Genomic DNA, 22,422 nt, shown 5'->3' with positions numbered 1-22,422 from the left:
GGTAGTGAAATTGTTTGAAGAACATTTCAACCCGAGGCTCTCGATTGACCTCCAACGTTATAAGTTTAACTGCGCAGAGAGGGAACACAAAGAGTCTGCCTCAGCTTTCAGAGCCAGGCTTCTCCAGCTTGCTGAGCCCCTGTGAGATCAGGAGTGCACTCGGCGCCATGTTGCACAACGAGCTGGTTTGTGGGATCCATAACCTTAAATCCAGAAGAAGCTTCTGGCGGAAATTATAATTAGGTTGGAAAAAGCAATCGAGGTAGCCCAGGTGGCAGAGTGTGCCACAAAAGGCACCACTGCGGTGAAGGACAGGTTAACCACGTGTGGGGCAGTATGGGCGTGAGGTCCACGGTGGGATTAACAGGCGCAGCTCAGAGGCAGACACGGTCCTCAGGATAGGACCGCAACCCAAGGAGCGGGAAAGAATCGGTGCGGTAAACAGAATCCGCGGTGGACCGCTAGTATTAGAACATAGAACATACAGTGCAGAAGGAGGCCATTCGGCCCATCGAGTCTGCACCGACCCACTTTAAGCCCTCACTTCCACCCTATCCCCATAACCCAATAACCCGCCTAACGTGTGTCATGATATTCAGGTAACCATCATGGTGCAAGCATACATACATACTGATGGACAGATCAACGGACCAATCAATACACACACAACACTGCAGCCAATCACAGGCAAGAGCATACACACTATAAAACAGGGAACACAACACTTCCCAAGCATTCCAGCAGGAGACAGCTCAGGGCACAGAGCTCACAGCAAGCCACTCAGACATCCACCATGTGCTGAGTGCCACTCCAGGATAGTATTAGGAATAGGTCCACAGATTCAAGGGTTATGATCGAACCTCAGTAACCAGTTTACCACTGTAAATAAATGTTAGTAATAAAACTGAGTTGTACCATTTGCAACCGTGTTGGTTCGTCTGTGTAGCAGAGCACCCAACACATCATAGTACCAGGATTGGAACCCGGTAACTGTGAGACCTACCTACGAATCCTCAGGGATCTGCCATCCTGCGCCATGGATACCGTCAGCACACCGCAGCCGCTACAAGTCGCTGGAAACCTCGGCGTCAATTGGAAGCTGTTCAAACAGCGCTTCCAGCTCTTCCTGGAAGCCACCGAAAAGGAGAGCGCTTCGAACACCAGGAAAATCGCCCTCCTCCTCTCCACGGCAGGTCAACACGCCATCCATGTCTACAACTCCCTGGTGTTCGCGGAAGGTGAGGACAAGACGAAGTACAAGACAGTCCTTCTCAAACTCGACCAACACTTCAGCATCGAGGTAAACGAGAGTTTCGAGAGGTATCTCTTCCAGGGGCGCCTGCAAGGTAAGGATGAGCCCTTTCAATCCTTCCTTATGCAGCTCCGTAACCTGGCGCAGTCCTGCGGTTACGACACCACCTCCGATTCAATGATTCGGGACCGGATTGTTTTTGGGGTCACCTCGGGCACCCTACGCCAGCAGCTCCTCAAAATAAAGAGCCTCACCCTAGCCTCCGCAATCGAAGCCTGTGTCCTGCATGAAAACGCGACCAGCCGCTATTCCCAATTTCAGGCGGCCGAATCAGCGCAGCAAGGGCCCTACGCGGCCGGATCGGCGAGGCAGGCGTCCTACGAGGCCGAACGGGTCCAGGCGATCGAGTTCCTCCCGGCCCGCGGCCCGGACGAGGGCAGCCATTTTGCGCGCTTTCCGAGGCCTCCCGCGTTTGTGCGCGCCAAAACAGACGTCGACACAGAGGGACGTGATGCGCAGGCGCGCTCGACGCAAGACCGAACGGCGCATGCGCGGTGGCGCAACGAACGCCATGACATCACGACGTGCGGCAACTGCAGAGCCACACATTGAAAGCGGCAATGTCCCGCAAGAAACCGACAATGCCTCCGCTGTGGCAAGATGGGCCACTACGCTGCCTGCTGTCGAGCAGCTCAACCTGCCAATGTTCCCCAACTCCGACAACCTCGCAGGGACGTGCGGACCATTCAGCCTCCTTACTACGAGTCGTGCCCAGACGATATCCAGACCAGTGACACAGACGACCGGGAAGCCTTCCGTGTTGCGGTCATTGATGGGAACCGGATGTCTCCAGCCAGGACCCACCAGCCGTTGCAAGCGAACACTGCCAATCCGGGTGATGAATGGTGTGCCACCCTAACGGTCAACCCGAATTCGTCGCCCACCTACTAGACTGGACTTAAGAGCCTGTTTGTACATTGAACTCATAATACCACTGTGTTAATATGTTTCTGTTCTTCCTTGTCGTTACAGGAGTTTGTTTTGTCGTTCAACATTTCACCGTCCTTTGTTTATGGTACAACCTCGTTGTTATGTCGCACCCAACATCGCCCCTTGTATATAGTTTAGCCCCATGTACATGCTGTAGATATTGCACACACACATTCAGCTGCACTCAGTACACATCTCTATTTATAACCACATAGGCACATGTTCTTGTAAAAAAGGAGGGATGTCATGATATTCAGGTAAACATCATGGTGCAAGCATACATACATACTGATGGACAGATCAACGGACCAATCAATACACACACAACACCACAGCCAATCACAGGCAAGAGCATACACACTATAAAACAGGGAACACGACACTTCCTGAGCATTCCAGCAGGAGACAGCTCAGGGCACAGAGCTCACAGCAAGCCACTCAGACATCCACCATGTGCTGAGTGCCACCACAAGATAGTATTAGGAATAGGTCCACAAATTCTAGGGTTATGATTGAACCTCAGTAACCAGTTTACCACTGTAAATAAATGATAGTAATAAAACTGAGTTGTACCATTCGCAACCGTGTTGATTCGTCTGTGTAGCAGAGCACCCAACACATCAACGTGTTTGGAAACTAAGGGCAATTTAGCATGTCCAATCCACCTAACCTGGACTGTGGGAGGAAACCGGAGCACCCGGAGGAAACCCACGCAGACACGGGGAGAACGTGCAGACTCCGCACAGGCAGTGACCCAGCGGGGAATCGAACCTGGGACACTGGCGCTGGGAAGCCACAGTGCTAACCACTGTGCTACCTTGCTGCCCACCGTGGGGAGCACAATTTCTCCAATGTGGGGGAGAGCATGCCAAGGAGACCAGCTATGTTTGGGAGTTTGTGTGCCTCCGATGGAACTGAATGAGCCACATTTAAGCACATTGCCACGTGAGGCAGAACGCGTCAATACAAAAAGAAAACAGCGAGACTGGACATAGCGGAGAAGAGCTCTGAAGAAGAACATGCGATGTATTGGTTGAATACAGTCCAATTGAATAAGAGAGCTCCAATTGAAATTGTCTTCAAGGGAAATGGGAAACCCCTTAAAATGGAAGTCTGCTTTGCTCCTGGGCCTTTCGGCTAAGATGAGCGTGAGGTCAGGTGTAATGCCTGGATCTGGTATGTCTCTCTTGTGGGGATCAATTTGAATTGTTTTTTGGAGCAGGCCAGGAGCTGGATTAGGGGTTTGCTCCGTCCACACGCTCAGCTCTGGCTTTGTAACTCCCAGAAAGTAATAAAAACATTGTTTTAAATGGAAGTCGACACTGAGCTTCTGTGGCCATAGTGGGTGAGAAGACTTTCCAATATCTTTGTGCAGAAACACAGGGCGAGATTCTCCATCCCGCCTCACCCATTTCCTGGTGTGGCGCGCCCCGCCCGGCAGCGGGATTCTCCGGCCTCTCCCATTGTGGCCACCTCACGCCGTCGGGAAAGCTGTGGGTGCGCTGCCGGAGCATCCCCCCCCCCCCCCCCCCCCCCCCCCCCGACCGTCAATTCCGCTGTCTGGTTTTCTGTTTTTCCCACCACAGTGGATAAGCTCACATTCCTCCACATTGCATCCCAGCTGATACATTCTTTGCCAACACACCTGGCCTCTCCAAATCCCCTTGAAGCGTCTTTCCATCCTCCTCGCAACTCACACTTCACCTAGTTTTATGTAAAGTTGGAAATATTACACTTAATTCCCAAATTCAAATCATTGATACATAGATACATAGAAGATAGGAGCAGGAGGAGGCCTTTTGGCCCTTCGAGCCTGCTCCGCCATTCATCTCGATCCTGGCTGATCATCCAACTCAATAGCCTAATCCTGCTTTCTCCCCATAGCCTTTGATCCCATTCTCCCCGAGTGCTATATCCAGCCGCCTCTTGAATATATTCAATGTTTTAGCATCAACTACTTCCTGTGGGAATGAATTCCACAGGCTCACCACTCTGCGTGAAGAAATGTCTCCTTATCTCTTTTCGAAATGGTTTACCCTGAATCCTCAGGCTGTGACCCCTGGTTCTGGACACATCCATCATTGGTAACATCTCCCCTGCATCTAACCTGTCCAGTCCTGGTAGAAGTTTATAAATCTCTATGAGTTCCCCCCTCATTCTTCTGAACTCCAGCGAGAACAATCCCAACCTAGTCAATCTCTCCTCATATGACAGTCCCGCCATCCCTGGAATCAGTCTGGTAAACCTTCGCTGCACTCCCTCGACAGCAAGAACATCCTTCCTCAGAGAAGGAGACCAAAACTGCCCACAATACTCCAAGTGTGGCCTCACCAAGGCCCTGTACAATTGCAGAAACACACCCCTGCTTCTGTACTTGAAATCTCTCGCAATGAAGGCCAACATACCATTTGCTTTCTTTACCGCCTGCTGCACCTGCATGCTTACCTTCAGCGACTGGTGCACAAGGACACCCAGGTCCCGCTGCACACTCCCCTCTCCCAATTTACACCCATTCAGGTATAATCTGCCTTCCTGTTTTTGCTTCCAAAATGAATAACCTCACACTTATCCAAATTATACTGCATCTGCCATTGGTTTGCCCGCTCGCGCAACCTGTCCAGGTCTTGCTGTAGGATCCCTGCATCCTCGTCACAATTCACCCTCCCACCTAATTTGGTATCATTGCAAACTTTGGTGTTACATTTTGTTCCCTCATGATGTGGTTCATCATTGATCCAAATCAAGAAAAGTGAGATTTGCAAGACTGTAAAGACAGTTGCCGGAGAGATGATAGATGATGATTCGGATAAATCACTCTAGCCCGAGAACATCATTAAGTTTCAAGGTGTAAAATGGTTTGAGACTATTGGAATAATGAACGACGGCAGAGGGAGAGCATCAAGATAATTTGAAATGCCGGATAAACACTAGTGCTACCTGCAGCATTATGGACTTTCCACACCCGTTCGATGCTCGTCCCAAGGGAACAGACTAAGCTGACCGCCCAATGCAATGAGATGAAAGAAGATCTCAGTTCCAGGCAGTAGACACCAAGCACAATCCCCTCAGCTCAGCTGAAACAGGTCAAACTCTTGGGCTGGTAGCCCTCCAGATACCCAGAAGAGATTTGCACGGCACCAAGTCATTGACTGCTGAAGTGATCCTGAAAAATCAACAAGTTGTTTTCCCAGGGTCTTGGATGGCTTCCTGGTAAAAATTACGTGAAGTAGATGAGAGTGTGAGACTAACTCTGCATCTTCTGAGGAAAGTCCAGCTCTCAAACCCAGCCTGAAAGACAAGATAGAGGAACTGGAAAAGATGGGAGGAATCAAGAACGTGATGACTCCAGACTGGATTATCGTCGTGAAACAAGCTGGAAAACATCACCACACTCAGTGAAATCAGCCCATTGGGCAGCTTGGAACATGTTTCACCTTGATCCAAGTGAAAGTGAGTGACCAGATTTATTGTCACAACTGCAGACTCCTACGTTCAACTGGAGAAGCTGCTCCTTCAGAACAGAAAGCCAATGAGGGAGAGTTGATTTCGCCAACGGAACGAGGGATGGAATGGCCATCAGTCCCAGAGTCCAACTGGTCCCCAAAAACTCAACGGATCAGGAGTAATACTCACCACGACAACAATGTTCCCCAGTAACCAGCAGATCCCAGACAAACAGTCAATAACTACCCATGTGTGTACCAGCGTTCTCTTGAGGCATTCTGAGCGTTGCAAATCTCGTGAGAGATTTTGACAGCCTCATTGCCGCTCATTTAAATATGTTGGTGCCCGATTATCCCGAGGCCCAGGAATGAACGCCCGCACCTGGGATACCTCGGCACGGTGCCATTTACCACTGGTCCACACAAACATGGACAGGCATAACGGCACCTGCGGAGGGTGAGGGGGGGTCTCCCAGGTCATTGCAGGCCCCCAGGTGATTGGGCTCTGGGCACTCCTGCTGGTAAAACGAGCACCTTGGCACTGGTAGCTGGGTGCCCAGGTGACAACGCCAGGCTGGTGAGGCAGATGAGATAGACTAGAATGAACAGTTTCTCTTCCTGCCTGATCAAGCGAGAGTATAACACGGCCAGAGAATCTCGGGGGAGCCTCCCAACAGCCTCCGCACCTCGTGAGATTCACCGGAGTCCCGCGAGACGTCGGAGTCGGAACCCCGCCCATAATGGGCGTGACCAAACGGCATTCGCAGAAGTAGGTCGCAAATCTACTTACGTCCTACCTGCCCGGGGTCCACTGGCCTCCCTCGATTCTCCGGCCTCCCCCGCGAAGCTGTAGCCGGGCGCCGATCAGTGCTGGTCCGGACAAACATGGACTATGCAGAACGCACCCGGGAGGGTCTCCCCAGCCATAGAAGATGGCTCCCTGGCCATCCCCCTGGAACGTGGGCACCTTGGCACTGCCCACCTGGCACCTTGGCATTGCCACCCTGGTACTGCCAAGGTGCCCGGATGGCACTGCCAAGCTGGCAGGAGTACTGCCTGGGTGCCAGGATGGCAGTGTAAGGGCCACGAGGTGAGCGGAGCCATGCCCATAAAACAAGGGTGGAGGGAGGGGTTTGAAGGATGGTGATGTGCAGGGCAGATAAGTAGGGGTCTCGGGAGGTTGGGAGGGGTGACGGGTGGAGGTCCTGGAAGGGGTGGGGGATTCTGTAAGTGGGCTTGTGGGGGGGGGGCCTGAAGTGGGGGGTGACATCCAGGGACCCCATAGAGGGTGTCCTCACTTTGGGGTTGTGGAGTAGTGCCCATTTGTGTGGGGGGTGACATTGCTCATGAGTGAGGGGGACCCACAAGCTCACTTCGAGATTGGGGCACCCTTTCAAAATGGCGGCCCGATCTCTGAGTTCAGCTCCCACTGCTGAAAACAATTCTAAGTGTGGGCTAAACCGGTGAGAAACTCCCCAGGGCACAAAAAGTTACTCAGTGTCACTGAATAGCGGTGGGGAACTCCCTGAAAAACCCGCCACAAATTAACTTTGAAAGTTCGGGGGAGAATTGTGCCCTGAGTGTGGGTAACTTGTAACTGCAAATGATACTACATAAAATGTGCTTTTTACGTGTTTGGAGAAAGGCCTGTGGTAAACCACTGTTGCACCTGTATTAGGTGATGTAAGGTAGGACCTGTACTACAGGTTCGCCGGTAGTCCCTGCCTGCTGGCTCCGCCCAGTAGGCGGAGTATAAATATGCGTGTCCTCCATTCAGCTGCCATTTCGCCAGCTGCTGTGGGAGGCCACACATCTTAGAGCAATAAAGCCTCAGTTGTATCCAACTCTAGTCTTTCTTCAATTGATCGTGCCTCAATTTATTGCTCTAAGATTTTCTAAAAGATGGACCTCCGAATCAAACCGGATCGCCTGCAGCTGGATCCGCAATCAAGCGACGCCAAATCACTGGCTAGCTTGCTTCGAGGCGTACATCAACTCAGCGACCACCCCTGTCCAGGAGGCTCAGAAGATACAGATCCTGTACTCAAGGTTGAGCTCCAACGTGTTTCCGCTAATCCAGGACGCCCCGAACTACGCCGACGCCATTGCGCAGCTCAAAGAAAACTACGCACAGAAGACAAACACGCTCTTCGCCAGGCACGTACTCGCCACTCGCTCTCAACTCCCTGGTGAGTCCATAGAAGACGTCTGGTGGGCCCTAATCCCACTCGTCCGGGACTGTGACTGTCAGGCCGTTACGGCCACCGAACATTCCAACCTTCTTATGCGGGACGCGTCCGTAATGGGGATTGGGTCGGCCCTCATACGCCAAAGACTGTTAGAAGGGGCCACGCTCGACCTAGCTGAAACAAAGAAGCTAGCGCTCTCCATGGCGATTGCCTCACGCAACATTCAGGCCGACCCCACCAGCCGCACCCCTCCTACCACTCGTGGATCCCACAGACGGCCGCCCCAGAGGGGGCCTTACCCAGCCAGTACGCCTGCGCCACACGCCAGCCCGCGCACCCCGCGGTTCCCCGATGTTACTTCTGCGGCCAGCAGGAGCAGCCTCGCCAACGCTGCCCGGCCCGTGCGGCCCTTTGCAAGGCTTGCGGCAAAAAGGGGCACTTCACCACGGTGTGCCAGGCCCGCGCAGTCGCCGCTATCGCCCCCACCCCCCTAGCCTACACACAGTGGACGCCGCCCGGACCACATGCGGCCAGTGGGCACCGCCATCTTCTCCCCCCCGGTCCACGTGCGGCCCATGGGCGCCGCCATTTTGTCCCCCGCAGGATCTTCAGGCGCCGCCATCTTGTCTCCCCCACGGGACATGGACACCGACAGCATTCCAGGACCTGGGCCCCGAGGCTCCCCATCATCCGACGTCAGCGACGACCGACCACGACTCGCCTCAGTGACGATCGGCCAGTCTCGTCCGCACAACCTGGCCACCGCATCGACCAGTGTGAAAATCAACGGCCACGTGACCTCTTGCCTGCTGGACTCCGGGAGCACCAAAAGCTTCATACACCCGGATACGGTAAGGCGCTGCTCCCTCACGGTACACACCGCCAACCAAAGAATTTCCCTGGCCTCCGGATCCCATTCCGTGGCGATCCGGGGGTTCTGCACGATCACACTCACGGTCCAGGGCATAGAATTCAGCGGCTTCCGCCTCTACGTCCTCCCTAACCTCTGCCCTGCCCTACTACTCGGCCTGGACTTCCAGTGTAGCCTCCAGAGCCTAACTCAAATTCGGCGGGCCCCTACCACCCCTCACAGTGTGCGGCCTCGCGATCCGCCTTCCCTCTTCGCCAATCTAACCCCAGATTGCAAACCCGTCGCCACCAGGAGCAGACGGTACAGCACCCAGGACAGGACCTTCATCAAGTCTGATGTCCAGCGGCTGCTTCGGGAGGGCATCATCGAGGCCAGCAACAGCCCCTGGAGAGCTCAAGTGGTAGTACTTAAAACTGGGGAGAAACACACAATGGTCGTGGACTACAGCCAGACCATCAATCGGTACATGCAGCTCGGCGCGTAACCCCTCCCACGCATATCTGATATGGTCAATCAGATTGCACAGTACCGGGTCTTCTCAACGGTATACCTCAAATCCGCCGACCACCAGCTCCCCATTCGTAAATTGGACCGTCCATACACTGCCTTCGAGGCGGACGGTCATCCCAATCACTTCCTCAGGGTTCCCTTCGGCGTCACCAACGGGGCCTCGGTCTTCCAAAGGGAGATGGACCGAATGGTCGACCGGTACGGTTTGCGGGCCACGTTTCCGTACCTAGACAACATCACCATCTGCGGCCATGACCAGCAGGACCATGATGCCAACCTTGCCAAATTTTTCCACGCCGCCACTCTCCTCAACCTCACCTACAACAAGGAGAAGTGCGTGTTTAGCATGACCCGCTTAGCCATCCTCGGCTATGTGGTCCAGAACGGAGTTCTGGGGCCCGATCCCGACCGCATGCGCCCCCTCATGGAGCTTTCCCTCCCCCACTGCCCCAAGACCCTCAAATGCTGCCTGGGGTTCTTCTCGTACTACGCCCAGTGGGTCCCAAACTATGCGGACAAGGCCCGCCCACTCATTCAGTCCACCCATTTTCCCCTGACGGCCGAGGCACAACAGGCCTTCGCCCGTATCAGAGCCAATATCGCCAAGGCTGGGGTGCACGCAGTAGACGAGACACTGCCCTTTCAAGTAGAGAGCGACGCATCAGATGTCGCCCTAGCCGCCACCCTCAGGCAGGCAGACCCGTGGCATTCTTTTCCCGCACCCTTCATGCCTCAGAAATTCGGCACTCGTCCGTCGAAAAAGAGGCCCAAGCCATCGTTGAAGCTGTGCGGCATTGGAGGCATTACCTGGCCGGCAGGAGATTCACTCTCCTCACTGACCAACGGTCGGTAGCCTTCATGTTCAATAACACACAGCGGGGCAAGATCAAAAACGATAAAATCTTGCGGTGGAGGATCGAGCTCTCCACCTATAATTACGAGATTCTGTATCGCCCAGCAAACTCAACGAGCCCCCAGATGCCCTATCCCGAGGTAGACTTGGCTCGCAGCTCCAGGACTAGTCCTGCTCCGCTGTATATAGTTCTCCACCACCCGCGCCAGACTCAATTTTAACAGGGGGTGAATGTGGTAAACCACTGTTGCACCTGTATTAGGTGATGTAAGGTAGGACCTGTATTACAGGTTCGCCGGTAGTCCCTGCCTGCAGGCTCCGCCCAGTAGGCGGAGTATAAATATGCGTGTCCTCCATTCAGCAGCCATTTCGCCAGCTGCTGTGGGAGGCCACACATCTCAGAGCAATAAAGCCTCAGTTGTACCCAACTCTAGTCTTTCTTCAATTGATCGTGCCTCGAGGCCTTTGTGCACGGTTGCCTGTTGTGTTCTGTGGCTTGTCATGGACATGTGATGCCAGAGTTACCTGACCTTTGATGTCATTCCTGTGTGGTTAAAGGTTGAGGCAGCAACATTTTACCCACATGGAACGTTATATAAATGACAAGTTGCTCTGGCAGTTTTGGTAACGGATTGTTCGCCCTTGTGTAGCGTGGACCTGAGGATTCTACCATTCCAATCCGGATTGACCCAACATTCGAGAAGCACTCTGAGGAGAAACAGGATTTTGCTTATTGCGGCATTGGAGACGGTACAGAGAAGATTTACAAGGATGAAATGTGTGATTCTACATATCAGAAAAGGGATGACAGGCTGGGTGCCTTTGCCTCGAAAATAGCGAGCGTGAGGGGCAACCTCAGAAAGGTATTTAAAATTCTGAAAGGTTTTGACAGAGTGGATACAGAGAGAATGTTTCTCTTGTGGGGAAGAGTAAAACTCGAGGTCATCAGTTCAGATAGTCCCCGATAAATAAATCCCATTGGGAGTCCAGAAGAAATGGGTGATGTGACTGTGGGAGTGACTGCCACAGGGAGTGGATGGCGTGAATAGTGCAGGCGCATTGACGGAGAAGACAGGCACATGGAAGAGGGGGAAATAGGGGGTTAGGAGGATAGATTTAGGCGAGGAAAGATAGGAGGTTCAAGTGGAGCATAAACACTGACATGGACTGGCTGGGCGCAGTCCTCTGTTTCAGGGCTGTACCTTGTATGGTAATCCAATGTAGCTCTCATTAGTGTTCATTGAACACTGCTCAATCAAAATTCAAAAGTGAGTGTTTTAATCGAGATCACGGGCGAAATTCTCCGGTATCGGCACGATGTCCGCCGACCGGCGCCAAAAACGGCGCAAATCAGCCAGCTGGCGGAAGAGGCCTTTGGTGCCCCACCAGCTGGCGCGGAAATGACATCTCCGGGCGGCGCATGCGCGGGAGCGTTAGAGGCCGCTCACGGCATCCCCGCGCATGCGCTGTGGAGGGAGTCTCTTCATCCTCCGCCATGGTGGAGACTGTGGCGAAGGCGGAAGGAAAAGAGTGCCCCCACGGCACAGGCCCGCCTGCGGATCGGTGGGCCCCGATCGCGGGCCAGGCCACCGTGGGGGCACCCCCCCGGGGCCAGATCGCCCCGCGCCCCCCCCCCCAGGACCCCGGAGCCCGCCCACGCCGCCTTGTCCCGCCAGTAAGGTAGGTGGTTCAATCCACGCCGGCGGGACAGGCATCGTAGCAGCGGGACTTCGGCCCATCCGGGCCGGAGAATCGCGGGAGGGGGGCCCGCCAACCGGCGCGGCGCGATTCCCGCCCCCGCCGAATCTCCAGTGCCGGAGAATTCGGCAACCGGCGGGGGCGGGATTCATGCCAGCCCCCGGCAATTCTCCGGCCCCGGCGGGGAATCCACCTACCCTGCACTGAGTGCAGCACTGTCAGAGGGTCAGTACTGAGGGAGTGCCGCACTGTCAGAGGGTCAGTACTGAGGGAGTGCTGCACTGTCAGAGGGTCAGTACTGAGGGAGTGCCGCACTGTCAGAGGGTCAGTACTGAGGATGTGCTGCACTGTCAGAGGGTCAGTACTGAGGGAGTGCTGCACTGTCAGAGGGTCAGTACTGAGGGAGTGCTGCACTGTCAGAGGGTCAGTACTGAGGGAGTGCAGCACTGTCAGAGGGTCAGTACTGAGGGAGTGCCGCACTGTCAGAGGGTCAGTACTGAGGGAGTGCTGCACTGTCAGAGGGTCAGTACTGAGGGAGTGCTGCACTGTCAGAGGGTCAGTACTGAGGGAGTGCTGCACTGTCAGAGGGTCAGTACTGAGGGAGTGCCGCACTGTCAGAGGGTCAGTACTGAGGGAGTGCCGCACTGTCAGAGGGTCAGTACTGAGGGAGTGCCGCACTGTCAGAGGGTCAGTACTGAGGGAGTGCTGCACTGTCAGAGGGTCAGAACTGAGGGAGTGCTGCACTGCCAGAGGGTCAGTACTGAGGGAGTGCTGCACTGCCAGAGGGTCAGCACTGAGGGAGTGCCGCACTGTCAGAGGGTCAGTACTGAGGGAGTGCTGCACTGTCAGAGGGTCAGTACTGAGGGAGTGCCGCACTGTCAGAGGGTCAGTACTGAGGGAGTGCCGCACTGTCAGAGGGTCAGTACTGAGGGAGTGCCGCACTGTCAGAGGGTCAGTACTGAGGGAGTGCTGCACTGTCAGAGGGTCAGAACTGAGGGAGTGCTGCACTGCCAGAGGGTCAGTACTGAGGGAGTGCTGCACTGCCAGAGGGTCAGCACTGAGGGAGTGCCGCACTGTCAGAGGGTCAGTACTGAGGGAGTGCTGCACTGTCAGAGGGTCAGTACTGAGGGAGTGCTGCACTGTCAGAGGGTCAGTACTGAGGGAGTGCCGCACTGTCAGAGGGTCAGTACTGAGGGAGTGCTGCACTGCCAGAGGGTCAGCACTGAGGGAGTGCCGCACTGTCAGAGGGTCAGTACTGAGGGGGTGCCGCACTGTCAGAGGGTCAGTACTGAGGGAGTGCTGCACTGCCAGAGGGTCAGCACTGAGGGAGTGCCGCACTGTCAGAGGGTCAGTACTGAGGGAGTGCCGCACTGTCAGAGGGTCAGTACTGAGGGAGTGCTGCACTGTCAGAGGGTCAGTACTGAGGGAGTGCCGCACTGTCAGAGGGTCAGTACTGAGGGAGTGCTGCGCTGTCAGAGGGTCAGTACTGAGGGAGTGCCGCACTGTCAGAGGGTCAGTACTGAGGGAGTGCCGCACTGTCAGAGGGTCAGTACTGAGGGAGTGCTGCACTGTCAGAGGGTCAGTACTGAGGGAGTGCTGCACTGTCAGAGGGCCAGTATTGAGGGAGTGCTGCACTGTCAGAGGGTCGGTACTGAGGGAGTGCCGCACTGTCAAAGGGTCGGTACTGAGGGAGTGCTGCACTGTCAGAGGGTCAGCACTGAGGGAGTGCTGCACTGTCAGAGGGTCAGTACTGAGGGAGTGCTGCACTGTCAGAGGGTCAGTACTGAGGGAGTGCTGCACTGTCAGAGGATCAGTACTGAGGGAGTGCTGCACTGTCAGAGGGTCGGTACTGAGGGAGTGCCGCACTGTCAAAGGGTCGGTACTGAGGGAGTGCTGCACTGTCAGAGGGTCAGCACTGAGGGAGTGCTGCACTGTCAGAGGGTCCGCACTGAGGGAGTGCTGCACTGTCAGAGGGTCAGTACTGAGGGAGTGCTGCACTGTCAGAGTGTCAGTACTGAGGGAGTGCTGCACTGTCAGAGGGTCAGTACTGAGGGAGTGCTGCACTGTCAGAGGGTCAGTACTGAGGGAGTGCCGCACTGTCAGAGGGTCAGTACTGAGGGACTGCCGCACTGTCAGAGGGTCAGTACTGAGGGACTGCCGCACTGTCAGAGGGTCAGTACTGAGAGAGTGCTGCACTGTCAGAAGTGCTGCCCCTCAGGGCAGCACGGTGGCACAGTGGTTAGCATTGCTGCCTCACGGCGCTGAGGACCTGGGTTCAAATACCGGCCCTGGGTCACTGTCCGTGTGGAGTTTGCACATTCTCCCCGTGTCTGCGTGGGTCTCACCCCCACAACCCTAAGATGTGCAGGGTAGGTGAATTGGCCACGCTAAATTGCCCCTTAATTGGAAAAAATAATTGGGTACGCTAAATTTATGGAATAAAAAAGAAGTGCTGCCTCTCAGATAAGAAGTTAAACCGAGGCCTGGTCTCCCCTCTCGGGTAGATGTAAAATTTCGCATGGTACTATTGTGAGGGAGAGCGGATGGCTTCTTTCCAGTGTCCCGGCCAATACTTATCCTCAATCAACATCACAGAACACAGATGATTTTATTTCTCTTTACTCTTGCGTGGGAAGTGGGCATCGCTGGCACAGACAGAATTTGTTGCCCGTCCCTAATTGCCTTTGAACAGAACGTTGCAAAGTTATGAGTCAACCACATTGCTGTGCGCCTGGAGTCACACGTAGGCCAGACCGGGTAAGGACGGCAGATTTCCTTTCCTGAAGCACATTAGTGAACCAGATGGGTTTTTACAACAACCAATGATAGTTTCATGACGGCAAGGTGGCACAGTGGTTAGCACCGCTGCCTTACAGCGCCAGGGACACGGGTTCGATTCCGGCCTTGGTCACTTGTCCGTGTGGAGTTTGCAAATTCTCCTCGTGTCTGCGTGGGTTTCCTCCGGGTGCTCCGGTTTCCTCCCACAGTCCAAAGATGTGCGGGTTAGGATGTGGGGTTACGGGGATAGGGCGGGGGAGTGGGCCTAGGTAGAGTGCTCTTTCATAGGGCTGGTACAGCCCCGATGGGCTGAATGACCTCCTTCTGCACTGTAGAGATACCATGATTCGATTACTGAGACTAGCTTTTTTACATATCAGATTTTATTGACTGAATTTAAATTCCACGAGCTGCCGGGGTGGGATTTGAACCCAGGTCCCCAGAGCATAAACCTGGATTTCTGGATTGCCTGTCCAGGGGCATCTCCTGCTCCGTGGGCATTATTCCGTTGCTGTTTGTGAGTTTGCAGCGTTTTCTACATTTTAAAACAGTGACCATGCTTCCTGAATACGTGGTTGGCCGTACGGAGCTTTGAGAAGCCCGGTCATTGTGAAAGGTGCTGTAGAAATACAAGTCTTTCTATTTTTTCATTCATGTTTTTGATCTCCTGCCATTTGTTTTTTCCACCTGCTTTCCAAGCGGCAACTTTCCAAAAACTTTTTGAAATCCTGTAATCACCTCTCTGGTCTTCGCCTCATCCGCACTTTTTGCGGCTTTAACAAAAAATACGATTAAATTGTTCTGGCTGTCCTCCGTTTCCCAAATCCAGGCTGCCAGCTGTTCATTTCTCCCTCAAAGCTCCACTTGTGCTTTGTAATTCAGGGTCGGGTTTCCGCTGACATTGAATCTCTCGATTTCTCCACATCCATTTTGTGACGCCATCCTCGAAACAAATCCCCCGATATTTTTGCCAGTGGTCCGGGGCAGCCCATCCTCGAGTTCCCGAAAAGCTGCGAGGCCAATCGCGTCCACTCCAGGTACATCGGGCGGGATTCTCTCAGCCCACGCCGGGCCGGAGAATCGCCAGGCCGGGCGCGAATCGCGCGACGCCGCCCCGACGCCGATTCACCGGTGAGCGGAAAATCGCCATTGGCACCGGCGCGGTCGGTGCGGCGCAGATTGGGGGCCGCTCTACGCGCCCCCCCCCCCCCGACGATTCTCCGGCCAGGGTGGGCCGAGTGCCCGCAAATAAAATCTGAGACCCGCCGGCGCCGTCCACTTGTGGTCTTACCCGGCGGGACCTCGGTGTGCATCTCTTCGGGGGCAGCCTGGGGGGGGGGGGGGGAGATCCGACCCCGGGGAGAGCCTCTGCTGTGGCCTGGCCCTCGATCGGGACCTACCGATTGCCGCGCCGGCCCCTGTAGCCCTCCGCCATGTTGCGACGGGGCCGGCGCGGAGAAGGAAGTCTGCGCGCATTGGCGCCGGTCGCAGTGCACATGCGCAGGCCGGCGGTGCCCATTTGAGGCCGGTATCAGCAGCTGGAGCGACGTGGGTCACCCCAGTGCAGTGCTGGCCCCCTGGAGGGCTCGGAATAGTTGATCCTGGGGACCTGTTGACGCCATCATAAAACGCGACGGCGTTTACGACGGCGTCAACACTTAGCCTCAGGATCAGAGAATCACGCCCATAATTCATTTGGAGCTCCTCAGACAAGAGCTGAGTGTGAATGTTAATTTTCTAACAATCCCTATTCTGTCTCTCTGGGCACATCTCGTGGGCCATTGAGATCCAGGATAACAGATGTTGCTGTGGGATCCTAGCCCGGTGTCTCATAGGGCTGTGAGGCTATGAGAGCAATAACGCGGCATTCTGGCTGCCACTTGACATTGAATGACAATTCCAGCAGTTGATTCAGTTTTAACAGCAGGCGAACAGGATTAACAGCAATCAGTGGAGGTTTATTAAATGCATGAGGGGGTCTAAGGAAGCAATGGGCAGCCACTCTGTGAGCCTTCAGCAAGCAGGAACCCAAACAAAAGCAAAAACAAAACCTAGCCCAAGATCAGCGTGAAACGGTTTAGCGCGCGGTACTGACGGGTGTGAGTTCCTGCAGCAAACGCACTCATAAAACTCAAATGTTTGTGTTTCTGTTACCCACAGGATTGACTTGCCGCCCTCTCATAAACCACCACCTCCCGAAAAGAAGACGGAGATGAAGAGTCACCTAACAGCAGACGACATCCAGGTAACAATGGGTTAAAGCTTCTAACTGGTCAGTCTGCCTCGCCTGGGAAAGCAAAACCATCCCCTGAGTAACCAGGGGACGGTGGCTGGCTGGGGTTGTGTGTGTGTGGGGGGGGGAGGGGGGGGGGGGTGAGGGGGCATGCACATCCCCAGGGGTGGGCAGCCAGGTTCAAGAGATTGTGTGGGGCATTCGGGGGGGGGGGGGAGCAGAGGCTCAGAGGGAAGAGTTAACTGTGTGAGCTCAGCGTTGGTGTCGCTGCACCCAGCTATTTGTAGGACAGCGGGGCAATGTTACATTGTAATCGTGGCCGATTCTCGGAATTGCACACTTTATGAAGAGTGTCAAGAACCTGGAGAGAGAGAGAGTGCGGAGGAGATTTATTAAAATGGTGCCAGAGATCAGGGACTTCAGTTACATGAGGAAGCTGGGACTGGTCCCCTTACAGCAGAGACGATTAAGGAGCGATTTAATAGGGACGTTCAGAATCATGAAGGGTTTTGACAGACTAAAGAGAAACTGTTTCCTGGGGGTGGTGGTGTGTGAGGGGGGGGGGGGGGGGGGCTCATCAGAGCTCGTGGATTGAAAATAATTGTCAAAAAGCCAGAGGGGAAATGAGAAGGAAAGTTCAAACAGCGAGGTTATTGTGATCTGAAATGCCTGTGTGGAAGTAGATTCAATAGTCATTTTCAAAGAGGATTGAAGAGGTATTTAAAAATTATAACTTAGCAGGGCCAAAGGCAGCCAGCAGGGAATGTGATTAATTAGACAGCTCTAGCAGCGAGATAGCAAAGGCATAATGGACCGAATGGTCCCGACACCCACCCCCAGTGTATACTTCAGTCACAAACCACACAGGCCAGAAGGAGCGGGCTGCTGTGTTGCAAAGACAGCCGGTCAACTGCCTGAGTGTCCAGCCTCAGCCGTGCCAACACCCCATTCACACAGGAACATGGGACTGGGGCCATGTCAGCCCGCTTGCTGCTGGAGAGAGGGGGCAGGACTGGCACCGGGTAGAGGGCAGGACAGACAGAGGGCAGGACTGGCATTGGGCAGAGGGCAGGACTGGCATTGGGCAGAGGGCAGGACAGGAAGAGGGCAGGACTGGCACTGGGCAGAGGGCAGGACTGGCACTGGGCAGAGGGGCAAGACTGGCATTGGGCAGAGGGCAGGATTGGCATTGGGCATGGCAGGACTGGCACTGGGCAGAGGGCAGGACTGGCACTGGGCAGAGGGCAGGACAGACAGAGGGCAGGACTGGCACTGGGCAGAGGGCAGGACTGGCACTGGGCAGAGGGCAGGACTGGCACTGGGCAGAGGGGCAAGACTGGCATTGGGCAGAGGGCAGGATTGGCATTGGGCATGGCAGGACTGGCACTGGGCAGAGGGCAGGACTGGCACTGGGCAGAGGGCAGGACAGACAGAGGGCAGGACTGGCACTGGGCAGAGGGCAGGACTGGCACTGGGCAGAGGGCAGGACAGACAGAGGGCAGGACTGGCATTGGGCAGGACAGGACTGGCACTGGAAAGAGGGCAGGACAGACAGAGGGCAGGACTGGCACTGGGCAGAAGTTAGGACTGGTACTGGGCACAGGTCAGGACAGACAGAGGGCAGGATTGGCACTGGGCAAAGGACAGGCACTGGGCACAGGACAGCTGAGGCACTGGGCACAGGGCAGGACTGGCATTGGGCAGTGGGCAGGACTGGCACCAGGCAGAGGGCAGAATGCTGATACATGGCAAAAGTTACTATTGCAACTGGAATAGGAGTCAATCATTCAGCCCCTCAAACCTGTTTAGCCATTCAGTCAGGGAACTCGTGCAGTGTTTTTCAAACACTGACTCTCACTGGGGTACGGGTTCCACACACACTGACTCTCACTGGGGTACGGGTCCCACACACACTGACTCTCACTGGGGTACGGGTCCCACACACACTGACTCTCACTGGGGTACGGGTTCCACACACACTGACTCTCACTGGGGTACGGGTCCCACACACACTGACTCTCACTGGGGTACGGGTTCCACACACACTCACTCTCACTGGGGTATGGGTCCCACACACACTGACTCTCACTGGGATATGGGTTCCACACACACTGACTCTCACTGGGGTACGGGTCCCACACACACTGACTCTCACTGGGGTACGGGTCCCACACACACTGACTCTCACTGGGGTATGGGTTCCACACACACTGACTCTCACTGGGGTACGGGTCCCACACACACTGACTCTCAGATGGGCATGGGTCACACACGCACTGACTCTCACTGGGGTATGGGTCCCACACACACTGACTCTCACTGGGGTACGGGTCCCACACACACTGACTCTCACAGGGGTACGGGTCCCACACACACTGACTCTCACTGGGGTACGGGTCCCACACACACTGACTCTCACTGGGGTACGGGTCCCACACACACTGACTCTCACTGGGGTACGGGTCCCACACACACTGACTCTCACTGGGGTACGGGTCCCACACACTGACTCTCACAGGGGTACGGGTCCCACACACACTGACTCTCACTGGGGTACGGGTTCCACACACACTGACTCTCACTGGGGTACAGGTCCCACACACACTGACTCTCACTGGGATACGGGTTCCACACACACTGACTCTCACTGGGGTATGGGTCCCACACACTGACTCTCACTGGGGTACGGGTTCCACACACACTGACTCTCACTGGGGTACGGGTCCCACACACACTGACTCTCACTGGGGTACGGGTTCCACACACTGACTCTCACTGGGGTACGGGTCCCACACACACTGACTCTCACTGAGGTACGGGTTCCACACACACTGACTCTCACTGGGGTAGGGGTCCCACACACACTGACTCTCACTGGGATACGGGTCCCACACACACTGACTCTCACTGGGATACGGGTCCCACACACACTGACTCTCACTGGGGTACGGGTCGCACACACACCGACTCTCACTGAGGTACGGGTCCCACACACACTGACTCTCACTGAGGTACGGGTTCCACACACACGGACTCTCACTGGGGTACGGGTTCCGCACACACTGCCTCTCACTGGGGTACAGGTCCCACACACACTGACTCTCACTCGGGTACGGGTCCCACACACACTGACTCTCACTGGGGTACGGGTCCCACACACACTGACTCTCACTGAGGTACGGGTTCCACACACACTGACTCTCACTGGGGTACGGGTCCCACACACACTGACTCTCACTGGGGTACGGGTCCCACACACACTGACTCTCACTGAGGTACGGGTCCCACACACACTGACTCTCACTGGGGTACGGGTCCCACACACACTGACTCTCACTGGGGTACGGGTTCCACACACACTGACTCTCACTGGGGTACGGGTCCCACACACACTGACTCTCACTGAGGTACGGGTTCCACACACACTGACTCTCACTGGGGTAGGGGTCCCACACACACTGACTCTCACTGGGATACGGGTCCCACACACACTGACTCTCACTGAGGTACGGGTTCCACACACACTGACTCACACTGGGGTACGGGTTCCACACACACTGACTCTCACTGGGGTACGGGTCCCACACACACTGACTCTCACTGAGGTACGGGTTCCACACACACTGACTCTCACTGGGGTACGGGTCCCACACACACTGACTCTCACTGGGGTACGGGTCCCACACACACTGACTCTCACTGAGGTACGGGTCCCACACACACTGACTCTCACTGGGGTACGGGTCCCACACACACTGACTCTCACTGGGGTACGGGTCCCACACACACTGACTCTCACTGGGGTACGGGCTCCACACACACTGACTCTCACTGGGGTACGGGTCCCACACACACTGACTCTCAGATGGGCATGGGTCACACACACACTGACTCTCACTGGGGTATGGGTCCCACACACACTGACTCTCACTGGGGTACGGGTCCCACACACACTGACTCTCACTGGGGTACGGGTCCCACACACACTGACTCTCACTGGGGTACGGGTCCCACACACACTGACTCTCACTGGGGTACGGGTCCCACACACACTGACTCTCACTGGGGTACGGGTCCCACACACACTGACTCTCACTGGGGTACGGGTCCCACACACTGACTCTCACAGGGGTACGGGTCCCACACACACTGACTCTCACTGGGGTACGGGTTCCACACACACTGACTCTCACTGGGGTACAGGTCCCACACACACTGACTCTCACTGGGATACGGGTTCCACACACACTGACTCTCACTGGGGTATGGGTCCCACACACTGACTCTCACTGGGGTACGGGTTCCACACACACTGACTCTCACTGGGGTACGGGTTCCACACACACTGACTCTCACTGGGTTACGGGTCCCACACACTGACTCTCACTGGGGTACGGGTTCCACACACACTGACTCTCACTGGGGTACGGGTCCCACACACACTGACTCTCACTGGGGTACGGGTTCCACACACTGACTCTCACTGGGGTACGGGTCCCACACACACTGACTCTCACTGAGGTACGGGTCCCACACACACTGACTCTCACTGGGATACGGGTCCCACACACACTGACTCTCACTGAGGTACGGGTTCCACACACACTGACTCTCACTGGGGTACGGGTTCCACACACACTGACTCTCACTGGGGTACGGGTCCCACACACACTGACTCTCACTGAGGTACGGGTTCCACACACACTGACTCTCACTGGGGTACGGGTCCCACACACACTGACTCTCACTGGGGTACGGGTCCCACACACACTGACTCTCACTGAGGTACGGGTCCCACACACACTGACTCTCACTGGGGTACGGGTCCCACACACACTGACTCTCACTGGGGTACGGGTTCCACACACACTGACTCTCACTGGGCTACGGGTCCCACACACACTGACTCTCACTGAGGTACGGGTTCCACACACACTGACTCTCACTGGGGTAGGGGTCCCACACACACTGACTCTCACTGGGATACGGGTCCCACACACACTGACTCTCACTGAGGTACGGGTTCCACACACACTGACTCACACTGGGGTACGGGTTCCACACACACTGACTCTCACTGGGGTACGGGTCCCACACACACTGACTCTCACTGGGGTACGGGTTCCACACACACTGACTCTCACTGGGATACGGGTTCCAGACACACTGACTCACTGGGGTACGGGTTCCACACACACTGACTCTCACTGGGGTACGGGTCCCACACACACTGACTCTCACTGAGGTACGGGTTCCACACACACTGACTCTCACTGGGGTACGGGTCCCACACACACTGACTCTCACTGGGGTACGGGTCCCACACACACTGACTCTCACTGGGGTACGGGTTCCACACACACTGACTCTCACTGGGGTACGGGTCCCACACACACTGACTCTCACTGGTTTCTTTCTCTCTCTCATTTCAGTGTGGTATTACCGCCCTCAGTCTGCATCTCTCTGCATTGAGCACAAAACCTTCACTGATCAGCCACATTGCGTTGAGCCAAGTTACACTGAGGGGAGTGAGGGAGTTTCTAAGCTTTCCAGACCCTTCCATCAGTGCTGTGATTTAATTTGGGAAAGCACATTTTGTTTATTT

The 22,422-nt window shown here is 55.4% G+C and overlaps 1 protein-coding gene across 7 annotated transcripts in view; it reads left to right on the top strand.

Moving 5' to 3' along the window:
- The window catches only part of LOC140398116 (nectin-1-like), a 574,692-nt gene that overhangs the window by 463,358 nt on the left and 88,912 nt on the right, over positions 1 to 22,422 (top strand). For all 7 annotated transcript variants that reach the window (XM_072486388.1, XM_072486378.1, XM_072486383.1 and 4 more), the window contains exon 7: positions 16,745 to 16,829. In XM_072486388.1, coding sequence (XP_072342489.1) covers positions 16,745 to 16,829 — 85 coding nt within the window. The remainder of the gene's footprint in view (positions 1 to 16,744; positions 16,830 to 22,422) is intronic.

This window comes from Scyliorhinus torazame, chromosome 21, assembly GCF_047496885.1.
Source record: "Scyliorhinus torazame isolate Kashiwa2021f chromosome 21, sScyTor2.1, whole genome shotgun sequence".
Classification (NCBI taxonomy): Eukaryota; Metazoa; Chordata; class Chondrichthyes; order Carcharhiniformes; family Scyliorhinidae; genus Scyliorhinus; species Scyliorhinus torazame.
This window is presented reverse-complemented; position numbering and strand designations above follow the sequence as displayed.